This window comes from Drosophila busckii, chromosome 3L, assembly GCF_011750605.1.
Source record: "Drosophila busckii strain San Diego stock center, stock number 13000-0081.31 chromosome 3L, ASM1175060v1, whole genome shotgun sequence".
NCBI lineage: Eukaryota > Metazoa > Arthropoda > Insecta > Diptera > Drosophilidae > Drosophila > Drosophila busckii.
The window spans coordinates 13,238,814-13,257,082 of NC_046606.1; the positions used below are offsets into that span (position 1 = coordinate 13,238,814).

The 18,269-nt window shown below is 37.4% G+C and overlaps 1 protein-coding gene across 1 annotated transcript; it reads right to left on the reverse strand.

The window, feature by feature from the left end:
* Positions 1–2,608: 2,608 nt before the first annotated feature.
* LOC108598341 (poly(rC)-binding protein 3) lies at positions 2,609–18,268 on the reverse strand. Its single transcript, XM_033293832.1, is given in 11 exon segments — positions 2,609–3,916; positions 3,918–4,341; positions 5,578–5,845; positions 5,913–5,997; positions 7,893–8,033; positions 10,510–10,629; positions 10,690–10,853; positions 10,897–10,990; positions 11,131–11,247; positions 11,317–11,373; positions 17,982–18,268. Coding segments are annotated over 11 exon segments (1,767 nt in total). The 5' UTR covers positions 18,081–18,268; the 3' UTR covers positions 2,609–3,718.
* Position 18,269: the final 1 nt, after the last annotated feature.

Here is an 18,269-nt window from a genome sequence, read left to right on the forward strand (position 1 = left end):
TTTTGCTGCCTGTGAAGATAAACGCCACACAACATTTGCAACAAATAAATTGCAATTGCAATTGCCTTAACTCAACTGCTACTGATTTCTTTAACAGACACATATACATATATGGTACTAAATTTATTGTTTGTTTGTGTGTGTGTGTGTGTGTGTCAGTGTTTGTGTTTTTTGTAAGCCACATTGCACTTTTATTCAAGCTTTCCAGCCTAAAACTTTATGTAAATGAAAATTAATTTAATAATTTTTCTTCTTGATGTAATTTTAACATTGAAAATCAGTTTATTTTTAATGTTTTGTTCTTTTGTTTGCATATAAATGTTAACAGCTAATGAATTATAAATAAAACTTTAATTTAGTCATAATTGCAATTATAATTAAATAAAAATATTTATTCGAATTTTGTTTTCCACGCATTTCAAAGTCTTTTCAATCGCCGCAAAAATTTGCTTAAGCATTATTATTGTAATTTGTTTTGTTTTTTTTTATATTTATGTCGCTTAATATAACATTTTCTCTAAAAATCATAAGTATAAGAAATTGCTGAAATTTGGCTTCAAGTGTTAGTCGTCGTTACAATCAATTATCAAATGAGAGTTAAATTTATTACTTAAATTTTGTAAAGTCCATAATTATAACATATGTTTGTTTGTTTGTTTTGTTTTGTTTTGTAGCTTTATCAATAAACAGAATCAATTTTGTCCCTCAGTCTAAACATATTCAAAAATCACAAATACAATTTCGATAACAATTACAATAATAATTAAAAAAAAAGATTACAAATTATTATATCAATAATATATATGTATGTATATATATTTATATAACGCCAATTTCGTATTTATATGCTCGAAACACATAAATACAAACAACAAAAGCAAACAAACATAAAAACTATTATATTGTCATCTAACAAAGAGAAAATCGCTTAATTATTGTTATTTGTTTTAGTTTCCCTCTCTGCTTTGCTTGCTGCTTAAAGTGGCTGCGAATATGCTTTGTTTTATGTATTTTATGAATATTATTTCAATGTGCTTAAATTTGTAACTTTTGTTGCATGTGTTGTTAGTTATATTTGTTTTTCATTCTTCTTCGATTTGCGAATGCACAATGAGTTGGCTTAAGATTTAACTGTATTTAGAAATAAACTTTTCATTATTTTGCTGAATATTTTATGTTGTTTTTTTTGTTGTTTTGTTTTCTGCATTGTTGCATTTGTCTTCATTTTGACTAAACTTACAATTAATTGCTGTTCTGTTCTTACTTGTGGGGCGCGTCATGAGCTTTAAAGCCAGACGCACCCTGTGATAAACGGTTTAACATAAATTGTTATTTTTTATTGTTTGCTTCATTTTGAAAACTTAATAAAAAATATATATATTATATATGTATGTATATATCATAATTAATAAGAATCAATGAATAAATATAACGCGTATGTATGCTTATATATATCTGCATGTCTGTGTCTGTGTTGTTGTTGGTTTGTTTGTGTGTGTGTGTGTGTCTGATTGTATATATATGACCGTCTATAATCTTTGCGTTCTCCCTATTCAGACGAAACTTGTTGCTGTTGCTCTTCTTCTTGCAGCAACATTGTTGTCCTTTGCCTTTGTATCTGCAGTTAGTTGGTTTCAGCTGCAGTTCCTCGGTGTGTTGTTGTTGTTGTTAAAATTGTTGTGGTTGTTGCTTTTGTTGTTGTTGCACTTAGTGTATGGGAGTTTTAACAATGGCGCTGGGCGTAATATAATGATAACCAGGTATGGGCAGTCCAGCGGTCTCCATTGATATTCTGTAAAGCGAAAAGATATAAGCAAATATAAGTTGACTTGGCATGGAGAACAAGAGTTTGAAAATTATTTTATTGTGTACTTAGGAATCGGTTAGTTCAGTTCAGCGGTCTCGGCTTCTCTTTAAAGTTCAATACATAGACACTTTGAATTTTTCACAATATTTCTTCATTTTATTACAAACTCATCGGATTCATATAATGTTTTGCTTTCTATATATCATGGCATATATGTAAATGTCGCTAATAACTGTGGCTACAGATGAAGCTATTCATTAAGTGTATTTAGATTTGTTTCAGTGTGTGTGTGTCTCTATTTAGTTAAGCTATGCAATTTAGTTGTTACATTTCATTACAAGGATTCTTTCATTTTTTGCAAAACTACTTTGACGCTTTACTATAACGTATATAGTCGAAGAGTATATGTATGTATAGTGTATATAATATGTTTGTTTTTTTTGTATAATATTTATTGAGTGTGTGATAAAATCGTAAGCCCGCTTAACTTAGAACAACTTGTATGCAGTATAAGTGTTAGCTAAGTAAATTATACAAAAATTGCTTAATTAAAGTACATAGTGTGTGTGTGTGTGTGTATATAATGTAGAGAAATTTGAATTTCCAAATACTTTTTTATTTCAACAATTATCAAATTCATTTCATTTTAATCGTTACCAATTCAAAAATCGTTTGGCTTTATTTGCTTTGTTTGCATCACAAAACAACTCAAATAATAATAATAATAATAACAAATTTACAATTGTTTAATAAATACAGTAATAATTTAGAAAAATCTATAAATGAATGTTTACAATTTGTATGATTTATAAACAATTGAAGACTTTAAGTCCTAATACATAATAACTTTCATTTCATGTTTTAACATATTTCATTTGCTGGCTATGCTTTTGTTATCAGCTCTTGTTGTTGCCTTCAATTGGCTGCTTTTGTTCACTATTTAAGCATCTGGTAATATATTTTTCATTCTACTATAAGCTTTTTGTACGCTCAATTGCGTAGATTGCGTCAATTAGAGCGAATTGGTCCATAAAAGTCGTTGCGCCAAAATCTTTCGGCAGACAACGCATTGGAATTTTGTTGAAACTTCTTAAAGAAGTTTGTATAATTTACATACTCGACATACAAATGGTGAATGGATTAGGTAATGGTAAATGGTAAATGGAAATGGATTTGGGGGATAACTTTTTGGGCTTAATGGCTAAGTTTATAAATTACAATAGTGCTTACAATCTAAAGTTATAATCGTAATATGTAAATGGTAATTGGTAATTGGAGTTGGGTTCTAATAAGGGCAAATGATATAATCTATGTTACAATGAGTGACTGTTTAAGAATGCGCTAAAAATTTGGCAATTTCTATATTATATATATATGATGCATATATGTATATAAAGAGGGGGAGGGGGAGGGGGGAGTACATGTTCTAACAACAACTACTATATTCAGCTCCCGGGGTCCTTATGCTCGAAATTCACTTGGTCAAAGTTTTGTAGTGTAAAATACTAGGCGCACTTAGGCCGTTTAGTATTCTGATTTCATATATATATATTCGATCGATAAATCCAATACGCTTAGCTTAGCTGCCCTTTAGAACTGGCAGTCCAGACAAATAACTCGCTGCTTCACTCATTCGCCTCAACAACTATCAACTAATACTCGATATACTGTTGCATAGTTTTGTATAAAATTGTCTTCACTTTTCCAAATACTTGTACAATATTCAATTCAAATTCAAAAACAAACTACGCAGAGCTGCGCATTCTTAAAGAATTCCACAAACTCTGCAGCTGCCGCAACGCTAATAACTAAAATAGAGAGAGAGATAGAGAGAGAGAGGGCGTATACTACTAACTAGACTAAAATCAAATGATGATCGACGTGTTTTGGTTGCCGCCTGGGCCCCTACCCCTAGTAGGGATTAAACTTGTTGCGCGCCTTCTCAGGCTCGCCGCCAGTCTCGGTCTGGTGCTGCCTGAAGCGCGAGGTCGCAAAGTGACCCTTGGCACGATTGACTCCTGTGGTCTGCACGGGCGGACCGCCGCCGCCGGCAGCGCTGCTGCCATTGCTGCCCAACGTGGTCAGGCTGAGCAGATCCAAGGCGCTGAGGATTGGAGAGCGCGGTAAGAGCTCCGGGCTTGGTCAGCAGTTGCAGCGCCGAGGCGAGTGGACTGCCACTCAAAGCTGCTGCTGCTGTTGCATTGTTGTTGTTGCTGCTGCTGTTGTTGTTGTTGTTGTTGTTGCTGCTGCTCTGACTGCCATTGCTGACGGTTGTGTAGCTGGCGCTGCTGCTATTGCTGCTGGCCGAGCTATTGCTGCTGTTGTTGTTGCTGCTGCTGCTGCTGCTGTTGAGTGCAGCAGTCAAGCAGCTGCTGCCATTGACGACGCTGCTGGCTGCTGCCGCTGCTGCTGCTGCGGCTGCTGTTGCCACACTAGTTGCTGTGGTGGCAGCAGTGCCAGCAGTTGCTGCAATTGCAGCTCCGTTGCCGTTTTGCGCTGCTTGATCCTGTAGATTTGCCTTCTGCAGCTCAACGCTGTGGATGAGGTACACATAGAGATAGATAGACAGAGAGAGAGAAAGAAAGAGAAAGGAACATATGGGATATTGTTGCTGGATAAATTCAAAACTTTCTTTTTGGTTTTGTGATTTTGTGGAATTGAGTTGGTAATTAAATTTTGGTTTTTTACATATTTCTTTTTTTTTTTTTTTTGTTGCTTTTGTGTTTTTGTTATGCAAAAAGGTTAAGGAGGTTTTTGTGTGGAGGAACGGTTCGGAGTAAACGGATATATAGCAAAGCTCCTGAGAGAACTTGTGAATGCTATAGTTGGGCTTTTATTTTGGTGGGAGCGGCGTTCAAATTTATATATTTGGATGGTAGGAATAGAAACTTGTTGTTGGACTTGACCGAAAAAAGTTTTGTTTTTGTTTTAGAGTAATTTTGGGAAGTGAGAACTTTTTTATGTGGCGTGGGAATATTTTGGTTAAGTTGAGTTTAGTTTTTTATTTATATAAAAATTTTGTTGTATTTGTTGCTTTGGGTTTGGGGAGGAGAGGAGAGAGCATGATATTTGGATGGTTGAGAACTGTAGATTTGTAATTTTTTGTTTTTAGTGTATGTACCAATTTAATCAGTTCCAGTTGCATTAGCATTAAGTGCGAGAGTGCGACGCGTGACGTTGGTTTAGTTGGTGCTGTCCATAAATAGCGTCTGCTCCTGCTCCTCCTCTTCTTCCAATATGCCTGCCGAGCTGAGCTGAGCTGAGTCTTTTGCTTTATACAGTTTGCTTAGCTTTAAACTAAATGCTAGAGAGGTATTTTTTTTTTTTATATATTTACATAAGCAATTGCATTGCATTGAGTGTCAGAAACCAAAAATAGAAGGTGGTACAATCAAATTGGTTTAGTACTTATTAAAGTGCTGAGGTATTTGTGTCTATGGTGAGTTACACTTCAGTACAATTTGAAAGTTGAGTGCTAACGACTTAAATGCTATATACGTATTATCGATTATTCGATTTGTTTATCGAGAGCTTAGAGTTAGAGTTTGCTGTTTGAACGCCTGCCACAGACTAAAAATTGAACTGAGAGAGACCGATACGACCGACCGACCGGACCGACCGACCGACGACCTCCTTAGACCTTTGTTTCGTCAATTTGCAAATCAATTCGACAAAATGATTATATAGTTTTAATATGTTAATAGACATACACACGTGATAGTACAAATTGCATATATATATCAATAAAAAAAAGAGAGATTTGAGCTCACCTCATATTGATTAAGTATTGGGCCAATGCCACCGAGTCCGGATTACCGCTAATGGTGATGGTGCGATCAGTGTTGCCGCCCTCGCGCTCCTCGCAGTTGGAGATGCGTATCATGGCGCCGGAGATCTGACGTATTTCAGCGATTTTGGTGCCGCCCTTGCCAATGATGCAGCCAATCAAATCATTCGACACGGTCATCTCATGCTGCTGCTGCTGGGCACGATTCGCATTGGCTGTGCGCAGTTGCGAGCCAGCCAAGGCAGCCAGAGCTGCAAGCAACAAGCACAAGTTAAGTTAACACTCAGGTGTGCATCAGCTGCTGATGGGACGACTTACCTGTGTGATTGATACCGCCGGGATTGGCTGGCGTCATGCCGGCCAGGCCCAAGGCAGCCAAGCTGGCCAATGGATTCTTTGCAACCTGTGCGAAGAGGCAAGCGTACATTAACAATTTGCACATACTGTACTACAGCTGCTAGTGTCTCATATAAATAGGCACACATTAGTGGAGTCTTATATGTTGGTATTTAGGATTAACACTAAAAGTTATATAGATTCTTATTGGAACATTTGGGTAATCACAACACAACGCGCGTACAGCTTTCAATAAAAAAAAAACAGTAATAAACTCGAAAGTTAACAAAATTAACAAAGCACAACAAACATAAGGGGAAAGCATTAAATCAAAATAACAGAAAACAAAATGCATAAGCAGAAGACAATTATTCACATGTGTGTGTGTGTTAATTAATTATTATGATGTAGTGGCTACGATTTCAATGAATTAATTTACAAGTTGCAAGCGCCCCCACTTAAAGTAAATACTCAGGCTAGTTAGTTGGAATAGTTAATTGCAATTGATTTTTGCCTGCTGCGCCTAACTGCATGCTATAGTTTTTTTTATTTATATAAGCCCAGCATCGATTGTATGGAAACATGTGGAATTGTATTGAAATATGGCACCAAGCTATGCATATTAATTCCCACACACACACGCATACAGTCACAACTCATTTTCAGGTCAAAAAGGTAGATTTTTAGTTTGATTTTTGAAGCACCTTTATGCATATGCAATCGAATGTTGAGCACCCGCCCCCCAATGCCACCCACAGTTATATATAGCTGTAAATTTGTTGCAAACACTTTATAAATTAATCAAATGAAATGCACGCACACATGTTAACAATGAAATATATAGCAGTATATATGGTAGCATGAAAAATCTGTTACAAATAAATAAAATAAAGCGTAGAAATGCGTGCGTGTGTGTGTGTGTTTAATTCAAATATATATCAAATGCATATAAACAAATAAAATAAAGAATATATCGCATGCGCTTTGCTTTCGTCGCTATATACAAAATTTACTTATGCATCACTTTGTTTTGCAAATGGAAATGAATTTGCAACTCAATAACAACTGTGCAGAGTTTGGAATGGAATCTGGGGTGGGGGTGGGTGTTGTGTGCGGGTACGAACTCGCTTTGGAAAGTCACGTTTGACATTATTAAATAAACATATCTTGACTAGCAGCAGTTCACAAAATATGCTGCAACTTGGCGCATAAAAAAATTGCATTTGTTGCAGGGCAAATATGTCGGGGTCGATGTTTGTGGCCCTCGAGCTCGAGCTGACGGATTTTTTGTCGAGGGTGTTGCCGCGGCGCGAGGCAGCCAAATAAAAAAATAAGAAAATAAATAAAAGCATCAACAACTTTGTGGCACAGCTGTTGTTTGGGGAGCTGCAGCTCGCAAGAGATAGAGAGAGAGGAGAGTGGAGAGTTGGAGTGGGGCAAGGACCAGAGCACGTTAATGTTATTGAAATGTGGTCAGGTGACAAAGTTGCAACGTAGGGATCGTAAAAGAAATGCCAAAGGTAGTAAAGGTAACAAACACACACACATACGAACGTACTACAAATATAGTTGGGTGGGGGGTAACACAACAAACAAAACACCAATGCACAATTACAAACTAGCTAGTGGGGCAGAGGGGTGGCGCAGGCGGAGGCTTCAAGTTCATACAGGCGGGTGTTACAGCTACAGTTACTACTACAACTACTGAATACAACTACGGGGTGCGCAAATGGGTGTTACATAGAAACCAGAGAGAGAGCAGAGAGAGAGAGAGAGGAGGCGCGGGGCGGACGAGAGGAGCGGGTTACAGCCAACACATGCCACACAAAAGAAACAAATGCTGTCTCGGCACTCGAGCTCGTCGTCTTTGTTGGATTTGGTAGCTTTTGTTGTTTGCTGTTCTTATTGTTGTTGTTGTCGTTGTTGTTCAGTTTTCAGTTTTGCGAATCAATCAAAACTCACATCAGGCAATTGCTGTAGGTGATGGTGGTGAGCTGGCAGCGCTCCTGTTAAATGCGCTCCCTTTAACAAAGGATCCGTTAGGCCAGAAATACCAGCATGCAGACCACCGGTAGCCAAAGTCAGCGGAAACATTGGACAGGTCTAGTTTGAATTCGATTACAACCAAATTTATATTTTTTGTGTTGTATAGTTGATGTGAATTTTCATTTTCATTTCGGCACAGTAGTGTGAGTGAGAGAAAGTAGAAGAACAAAAATGAGATATACGCAAACATAAATTCGTCGACGAAAAAGCTTATCAAATATTTAATATGTCGCTATTATAATTAAGTTGGACATTCGAGGCAAAAGCTTTAAGTTCAAGTGTGTGCAGAGTATTTTTGGTGTAAACTAATGCGAATCAAATGAGTTGAGTTGGGAACGGAGCGGAGCGGAGCGTCGGATTGGGAGCAAATGATAACAAAGAGCGACCAGGAGAAGACGCCAAGGACAGTACCCAGCTTCAGCGGAAGGATCTAATTGATAGGATTTCGCTACACACCTCAATATTGCTACAAAACCCAACACCAAGGACATACATAAGTGCGTTTAAGTGAGAGGAGACAGAGAGAGAGTGAGAGAGCGAATTGTTTTGTTGCGCGCTAAAATTTGTTTGTTATTTTGTGCGCATTAATTGAATTTGATGAGATAATAAAGTTTCTGTTTTGTTTTATTTTGTTGTCTTTGGCTTAGTTTACAAACTTTTTTTGCTGCTGTTTTTGTTGTTTTTTGGGCAGTGGGCGCTTTAAAGGGTCTAAAAGTTTCAATTTACTGTTTGCAGCAAACAAATTGAATTTTGGCCTGTGAGAGTTATAAACAATATATGTATGTATGCTAATTTATTTTTAGAACGTAGCAACGGAGTTGACAGAGAGTTGAGAGAGAGAGAGAGAGAGAGAGATTGATTGAGTGTTTGTGAGGGCTCGGGCAGGACGATATTTGAATAGTATGTTGCTGTTGTTGTTGTTGTTGCTGTTGCAGTTGTTGGCTAATTGCTTTGTTGTAAATTTAATTGTTGTTGCTGTTGCTGCTGCTGCTGTTGTTGTTGATTTATGGCAAATGTTTGGGTAATTTACGAGTACAACTAACTCAGCTAAAGTTGCTGGCTGATGAATTTGAAATTTGTTTTTGGTTTATCCGGTATAAAATATAACTGTATAAATTCAATGTTTTTACTACATAAAATTAAGAGAATGAAGTATAGAGAGACTATATACCAATAACGCAGGATTGATAGAAACAAATTGTGGTTTGATTTATTTGTTGGTATATAAAAGAGTGTTGCACTATTAGTTTTGGTTTCGTACTCAAAAGGTAGCTGTGTTGTTGTTGTTGTAGTTGTAGTTGATTGATTGTTCTTGAGGTATTTTAATTAATTTTGGATTTTATATAGTTAATATATAGAGGCTATAGTGTGGAACATACTTCTCCGCACGCTGCACGCGAGCCCTCGATTCGTATTCGTTTCGTTTAGAGAGACAGAGAGAAGAATTACACACACATACAAACACACAGCTGTATGCATCTGTGTGTGTGTGTGTGTGAGAGTAGTGAAGCCCCCAGCACAAACTCACGCGTTCAAACTGAGGCGGAGAGCAGCCGCCGCCCACTGCAAAATTTTATATTGTGAGCGACCGCTCCCGCTTTTGAAAATTTACAGACACCGATACTTGAAGCTCAATACACAAGCGCGCTCAACCTGAGAGAAGAGAGTGCAAAAGAAACTAAAAAAAAAAGTATACAAAAAAAAAAGATGTAAAAATTTATTGTAAACATATTATTAAAATATTTGTTTTCAGTCTAGTTTTAGTTGCTGCTGTAAAAATGAGTTTAACATTAGTTCTTTTTGAGTTTTTCGGGTGGGGGCCACCTGGACGGAGGGGGAGAGCGTTTGAAAATGAAGATATGTCTGGGTACAAAACGTTACGAGAGAATTTCAGATAATCAGAGATATACGTAAATGAGCAAACGACGTGGGTAGAGAGAGAGGGGGTGGGAACGCTGATCGACTCTGGAACAATTCAAAACTGGTTCACAATGCGTTTCGGAACTAGACAGCTGCCAGGTTGGTTCAAAAAGGGGTGTGGACAAAATCAGAGACAGAAATAGAGAGAGATAGAAAGTAGTGATGCAAATTAAAAGTAGGTTTATTTTGCTAAACGAGCAATTAGAGTGGTTAACTAACATGTGGTTTTTTTTTTTAACTTAAAGTATTCACATTTAAAGGCTTATAGGTCGATAGAGAAAGAGAGAGAAAGATGAAGACATGACAACTCAATGGGTTAGCTATTGTAAACTTAAATTATAAAAGGCACAAAATCATATTATGATATATAATATATATGTATATAGACAATAAACATAATATAGCGTTTGGCAAACACAAAATGAAGTCAAATGAAAGGTTTTTGCTTTTTAATGGAGTTAAGAGTCGATAGATAGATAGATAGATAGAGAGTGAAAACTTTCGGCAGTGTAGCTGGCTATAGAATGCGGCGTTATATGAGCTTAATTATTAACATTAACGTACGTCTAACTTAGACTTAAACTAGAGCAGCTAGTTAATGCACTAAGCGTACCTCTTGTGTGGGCACTGCATAGTTGCCTTGAATGGTGAACGCTTGTCCGTTGGCCAAGATAACGGGCCCGGTTACCTGCGGCTTTGGTCGATACGGTATGGTTGCCCCACGTGGCGGAGACTGCAAGCAAAGTTAGAGTTCCATATAGAGAGTTCAAACTCTTGAAGCTGCGCTGCTTACCTCCAACATGACAAGACATATCTGATAGATGCATTGAGTGATTTGCTCGGCGCTGCCACTCAAAGTGACCGCACGCTCCGTTGAGTTTGGCAACATTTCACTGGCCACCTGTATGGAGCAGCCCGTGGTCTGGCGTATCTCCTTGATCTTCGAGCCACTCTTGCCTAGACCGACAGCATGTTCATTTTTTTATTTTTGTGTACGCACCAATTAACGATCCACATTGACTGGCGGGCACAATCAATCGTATGGGAATTTGAGTTTTACCAACTTTGCCAACATCATTGAACTGCGAGCACCACTGAAACGGGGTTTCAAGTTAGTAATGTGAAGTGACAGAGAACAAAGCAGCAACTACACATAGATTATGTAATTACACACACGTGTGCATGTGTCTGTGTCTATGTGTGTGTGTGTGTGTTGAATTTAGCGCACACATACCTCTTCGAATTTCTTTGTAATTAGCGTAAATGCCGAGAAGATTGAGCTTGTTGAGCCAGACACCGTCACAATGCGTTCCGGGCACGAGCCATCCGAAATGTTAATTTTGGCACCAGACTGTAACACAAAAGCAAAATGTATCAGAAATAAATTCAGTTCAGGGAAAATACGCGATATAGAAATTACCTCTTCACGAAATCTGTTGACAATTTCACCCTTTTTACCAATAATACTACCAACTTCCTGCAAAATAGAAATAGAAAGATTTGCATTAGTAACAGTTTTTTAATTACTTTGAGTTGCTTTCAGCTTTTGACCACACAGAGAACAACAAAAGGCACTTTGTGGTCAATGCTTATGGCTTAGTTTGTATTCAATGCATAGCTAGTGTGTTGCTTATTCAACTTAACTATGTCAGTCTTAATTAAAATCAACGTATTTTGCTTTTAAAGCGCATTTCTTTTTATTTCGTTTGCCTCGCCGCTGCGCAAATTCAATTAAATATTAAGTGATATCGTATATAGCCACATATATGTAACTACTTTTGCATATTTAAGTGCCATACAGCATTTCATGCTCAAACCTCAACCCACTACCTCTCCCACCGACCCCTTGACGTCAGCGACGACAACAAGCCGCACTCTTTTCACAGCTCAAAATGGGGCTGGGGCTGGGGCTGGGGCGTAATGAAATTTGCGGGCAATGCGTTTTACGCGTTTTAATTGATTGTAAATATGTGCATAGAGCTACAGTCACCGCTGTATGTATGCGCACAGCTGCCAGTCTGGGCACAAACTACAAACAGTTTTGCTAACATGTTAAAAAACCAGTGGACAAATTAAGTTGGGCGCAACCAACTTTTAATATACACTTTGACTTATCAGCAAAAGTGAATTAAAAGCTATGCTTAGCAATTTTGATTCTATTCAGATTTTTAAAGAATTTTTTAACTGCCTTATATCGTTTTTTTTCGATTTTTGCGGGAGGGGGGAGGAAATAAAAATAAACAAAAAAAAAAGCGTAGTGTCTGGGGATATAAGCACCTACATACCAAATTTTGTTGCTCTAGCTCTTATAGTTGCTTAGAAACACGCAAACATTCAGACAGACATGTCTATATCGACTCATTTGTCTTGCTGATCAAGGATATACATATAAAGTCCGGTCTGCCACGCCTCCGTCTCCCTGTTACATACATTTGCACAACTTCATAATACCCCTTTTCCATTTTTTACAAAAATGGCGCTGAGTGTATAATAAAAAATTAAATGTTTAAATCATATTAATTAGACTGAGAGCGAGTGAGAGCTGCAATTTGAGCTTAATTTAATGTTTTTGTTTTTATTTTATGCATGCGTCAGTTGCTTATTATTTTGTAATTATCAAAAACTGAATTAGCTAATAAATTGACACTTGCAATTTATGTACAACGCATAAATTATTTGAAATATATTTTGTGCAGCTTTAAATGCAATACATTTGCCTAGTAGCGACAAATCTTTTATAACCTTCGCAAAGTGCACTTTTCACAGTTTCTAGCCAATCCATTGTCACACACACACACACACATACAAAGTGCTGTATTGTGCTCTGGGCACTTTGCCACAAAATATTTTGTGAGCGCATGATAAACGACTTCTCATACCCAAATGTAAATGCACATAGATATATTTTAGATATATATTTTATTATGTGTGTGTTATGCTACAGTTTAACATTTTGTTGTTCAATCTGCTTTATTATTTATGCAGCCAAAATGACCAAAATATTTATTAGACACAAATGTCAGACGGAATTGCCATAATTATTGGCACAATTATGGCGGCGTTTGTGAATTGCGTTCGCCTGTCTGCGCACTCAAGACAAATTTTGATGGCTCTTGTCTATAATTTATGGGAGAGGTCGCTCGCTCGCTCGCTCGCTCGTACGCTTGGGCGGCCTAGACCGGTGCCTATTAAGGCTTATGGCCAGGCCATCAGCGATGCTTGAACGCACACCCATCATCATTAATAACGTGCCCCAAAGGCTGTCATAGCCAAGCGGCAAGCAGCGTCGGCCCAGCTCTACGCTAAATACTTTGCCGCCTTACCACATTCGCTTTGTGGCTTAGAAGCTTACGCAATTTGCATAAATCTGTGCAGCTCGTTCCTAAGCCAAAGCCAAAATATATGCGAGTGAGAGAGAGTTGATGCCAGAAAACCGAACTCTACTATTTTGGCTGCCATTTTTGCACTTTCAGTTGATTGCATTTTACTGCTACTTGCCACTTGGCTTGGCGCTCTGGCCAGCAATTAAATGCTAAATTTTTGCTCTAACAACAACTTGCAGGATAACCAACGAGGCAAAGCAAACGACAACGATTTGTATGCAAAAATTCACTTTTGCGGTGTTGCATGTAAAATTTTTGGCATTTCTTGTTTTGCTCTGGCCTGCAAATTATGCATGCAAAAAGCAACAACAACAACAACAAAAGTATTGGACATGACCAACACAATTTTCATAGAGAGACAGGACAGCGAGCCTGACTCTGTTGTGCGGTTTGACAGCTAAAAGCAAATTTTATTTTATACAAAACTTCTAAAATGCAAAAACTTTTCGGTTTGCCAATCGATGTGCAGCAGTTGCAAAATTTTAGTTTAAGTGCATGCAATTGATAGTTTAAAAAATGTATAAAAATATAAAATAACTTAAAGTTGTATTTGGATATCTTATAATTCACTTCCAACTGCTAACAGCTTGTTTAAGCAGCAATTATGTTAATTTACAGCTGCTATGTTAATTAACATAAGCCCAGCTCACTGTCATCCACTGTTAAATCGATACTGCGCTTTAGCCTTTAGGCTTGGATCAAAACGAACGCTTTAGCTGCATTTGCATAAATATTCATTGAAACGAGAATTTCAATTTCATTTTCATTTTGCTGCAGGGCTGAACTTTTTGCATTACAAACTTTGTCAATGCAATTTCTTATGAATTGTTACTCAAATGTAACTAATTAAAAAATGCAGCAGCGTACTTATGACCACGCCCCACGGCGTGTCGTCCTATTGTTGCTATTTATACACACACACACACACACATATATATATAGAAATCAAATTAAAATTGCTGCACAGCAAGTGGACAAATTAAAGTTGGGCGCAACCAACTTTTATATACACTTTGACTAGAACATTGCAGCAAACACAGCCATGCACTCACACACACATACACACAAAGCAGCTAATGCGTCACAACTCGTTTTCGCTGTAGCGTCAGCAAGCGCATCCTTCTGTCCATTTTTTACAAAAATGTCAAAGTGTATAAAAAGTGCGCCTGGGTTCTTTGCAGCTCAGAATTTCAAATTATTTAATTGTACAGTTTGCACTTTTCTGTTTTCATTACGACAGCAGCAACTACAAAATGCAGGGCGACAAATGCGCAGCATGATTTATTAAAAGCGTATAAGGGCGGGGGGTGGGGCAGACCAACGCATTGCACACATATGTGCAACAGCAGCAGCACCAGCAGCAGCAGCTGTGGCAGCAACAAGCGGCACACACATACTTGTCACATTGCATTTTCCAACAACAAAAAGTTTCTTATTTGTAAAAAGTTTTTCTTGAGCTGCTGTCGGCTTCCATAAATGGTTCTCACGGTTTGGCAATTGTTGCAGCAGCAGCAGCAGCAGCAGCAGCAGCAGCAGCAACAACAGCAACATCAACAACTTTTTACGTTATTTATTTATTTATTTCTCTCTGCTATATTCGCATTAACACCAAAAATTGTAAAGTTTCCACCAACGCAGAGACTTGCACACTCAGCATGACTAGATTAAATATATTTTATTTTAAATTTTAAGTTTATGCTGTCTGCACTAAGCTTCTCTGCGTCTCTCTCTCCCACTCTCTGACACTTTTTTTGGCTTGTCTGCTGCTTCTTCTAGCTGCTGCTCTACTAACATCAAAAGCTGTTTGGTGCGCACAGCTTTGTTGCTTTTATGGCAGCACAATTAGCACAGTCCATTCTTCAGAGCTACTAATGCCGCTTGGTCTACTCAGACTCGCAGCTTTTCTTACTGACCGCACAGACAGACCGACAGACAGAGAGACAGACAGACTCACTTGCTTTACGAGCTCGCCAGCGCGTTTAATGTTAAGCTAACAAATGGGCTATCAAAATGTTTGGAAGCGCAGCTCAGCTCAGTTTTCTAAGCTTGTTGTTAATTGTGGGCAAGGTAAGCGCAGATTGTTGACGCTCTCATTAAGATTGAGTTAGCTCATTAGCAACTATTTGTATTGCCATTTGGCATATCGAAAAAATAGAATTAAGAATTATTATTAAAGTTTATTTAGACAAAAGTTTGCATTCGTAATTATAAAGCTTTCACTTCAGACTTGACTCGCTTTTCATTTTATTTGTATAAATACTTTAAATGCTGTTCAAAGTTTTAATTAAAAAAACTGCAAGCGCTGTGTGGTTGAATGACAATCAAAAGTGCAGTGAAAACATAAAAATTCGCAGAGCTTCAAGCTGCACAATGATTTTAAAAAAATAAATATTTTTCTCATTTTTGCTGCGTTGTTTTTTTTTTTTGTTGGTTTGGCTCATGTCAAGGGCATAAGCTGCAGTCATTTTGCGTCTTTAATTAACGTTGGCTTATTATTGGCATATATTTCATATATTATTAACTTTTCGCTATTGTTGTTGTTGTTGTTGTTGTTGAGCTGCAATTGTTTGCTGTTGTGTGTGAAAGTCACAGACAGTTGCTGAATGCTACGAAACGGAGTTGAGCGCAAAATCGTGACGCAGCTAATTAATTTATGACAAAAACAAAAAAGAAAACTCAGCCAAGCGACGCTGTAAAACAAATTAACAACAACACTAAGAAAATTATACAATGTGGTTGTTGTTATTGTTGTTGTTGTTGTTATTGTGGCTTGCTACTTGGCAGTGGGCCGCAAATTGCATAGAGACAAAAAAAAAAACCCAAAAAGTGGGTTGCACTCTCGCCCCAGAATACTCGAGTGCAATTGTCAGACATTAACGTATTTCTGTTCGTATGTGTTTCTGTGTGTGTGTGTGTGCTTGGTTGTTATTTTTGAATCATGCATTTTTAATTAGTGAAATTTGCACAGAGCCTGGGAAAACGGCACCTCAACGAGAAAATATCTGCGCAATATTTGAAGACAGACATTTGTCTAATTATAATTAACGTATAAATTTGTGCGTTGCGCGCATTTAGGGCAACAAATATGCTTGAATTTTTATTATATTTGAAGCATTTTTAAGACGTATTGTGTCACCCTAACAACAACTGTTATATTATCTAATGCAGTTGCTACGCTCGCGCTCAATTAAACAAGTCAACACGGATGTTATTTGTGCAAACGCTGAACGACGCTCATGTCAATTGAATAAAAAACAAAATTTATGCAAACAACACACACACACACACACATGTGTGTGTTTTTTTTCGCTACTTGATTTGCATATCGCTAAAAATGTATTTACATATTTTATGCAAACGTGCGCATGTGTGTGTGTGTGTGTGTGTTTACATATTCGTCAACTTGGTCAGAGCGCTGCCATAAATCACGCTAATCTATAACTATCGATCAAAAGACCAACAGCTATAGCTAAAGGCAGCCGCACAGTTGTTGGCGCTGTTCAAAGTGTCTTGAGAATTTATGGCCCGTATCCTTAGCAAAACAAAGTGCATGTGTCTGTGTGTGTGTGGATGTGTGTGTGTGTGTGTGTGTGTTGCAACTAAAAGCTGAAAATATAAATGAAAATGAAAATCAAATAAATAAATTGCACAACACACATGCAATTCGACAATTTTGTAAATATTTTAACCAAAGTTTTCACTCGCGCGCAAGTTTCGCTTAGCTCGTTGTGTGTTGTTGTACTGTCTGTCTGTCTCGATTTTGTCTGTCTGCTGCGTTGCTATTTCTGTTATAAATTGTCTGCACACACCACACACACACACACAGAAATTTCTTGTGGCTTTATTTGTAATTTTGCCAATTTTCAACTACACATCATGTAATGTGCCCAACTCGTTCGTTGGTGTTACACCTGTCGCTGCCTTTCAGCATTAAATATAAATATTTATACATACACTAAATCAAAAGCTGCATAATTGTTGAGCCGCTTTGGCGTAATGTGAGCGGAGCTAAATGACAGCTTTGGCTAAAAAGCTTTTGACAGCTCAGCTGGACAACTTAACTGAAACTGGAAGTGCAGCCAAAGCGGCTAAAAGCAGCAAGCGGATTTGCGTAGTCATTTTATATTTATTCTACAAATATATAGTAAAGCAATTGACTTAATGCCTATTGAGTAGACAAGCTTAGCGCGCAGCTTATAAAATATGCGATTTAATATTTTATATTTGTGGTTATTGCTGCATTTAGTATGCAGTACGCTATTGTTTAAATAATTATAATTGCGCGCTTTGCAGCTGTTTGTTAATTATGTATAAACAAATGTGTGCGTTTTTGTTAATTTTGTAGCTGTTTAAATGCTTGGCTGCTCTTTTATTATTTGCATTCTATGCTGCGCTGCTTCATTTGTTTTATTATAAGCACTTGCGTATATATAAAATATACATTTAATAATTTATTGATGCGCGCTCGCATTTTATTACTCATATTTGTGAGCTTGTAATGCTTATTTAATAGCCGCGCTGCTTACTTTGCATTTTATGGCATTTAATTTTTTATGTTGCACACACACACAAATAATAAATAAAGAGATGCGAATTTAAGCGGCAGCGTTTTTTATATTAAAAACTCATGCTGAAATAAATAAGCCTGTTAAGCAGTTTATCGTTTATCGATTACAACTATATATATATTTGTTCGACTTACCTTTCCTTGCATAATCAGCCTTATTGTGAGTGTCACCGATGGATCCTCGAGTTTGATGGGCGCACCGCTCGCACTGCTGCTTGTGTTATTGTCCTCCATTGTAAATTTGCCTTTTTGTTATAGATATATAGATATATGTGTGTGTATGTATATGTGTGTGCTTTGTCTTTTATCGGCTGATCTTTATTTCTTTGTTGTTCGACCGTCTTTGGCGGTCCTTGTTGTTTTTTATTACTTGCTGCTTGTCTTTAAATTGTAAATATATTTGCTATATATATTTAATATGCT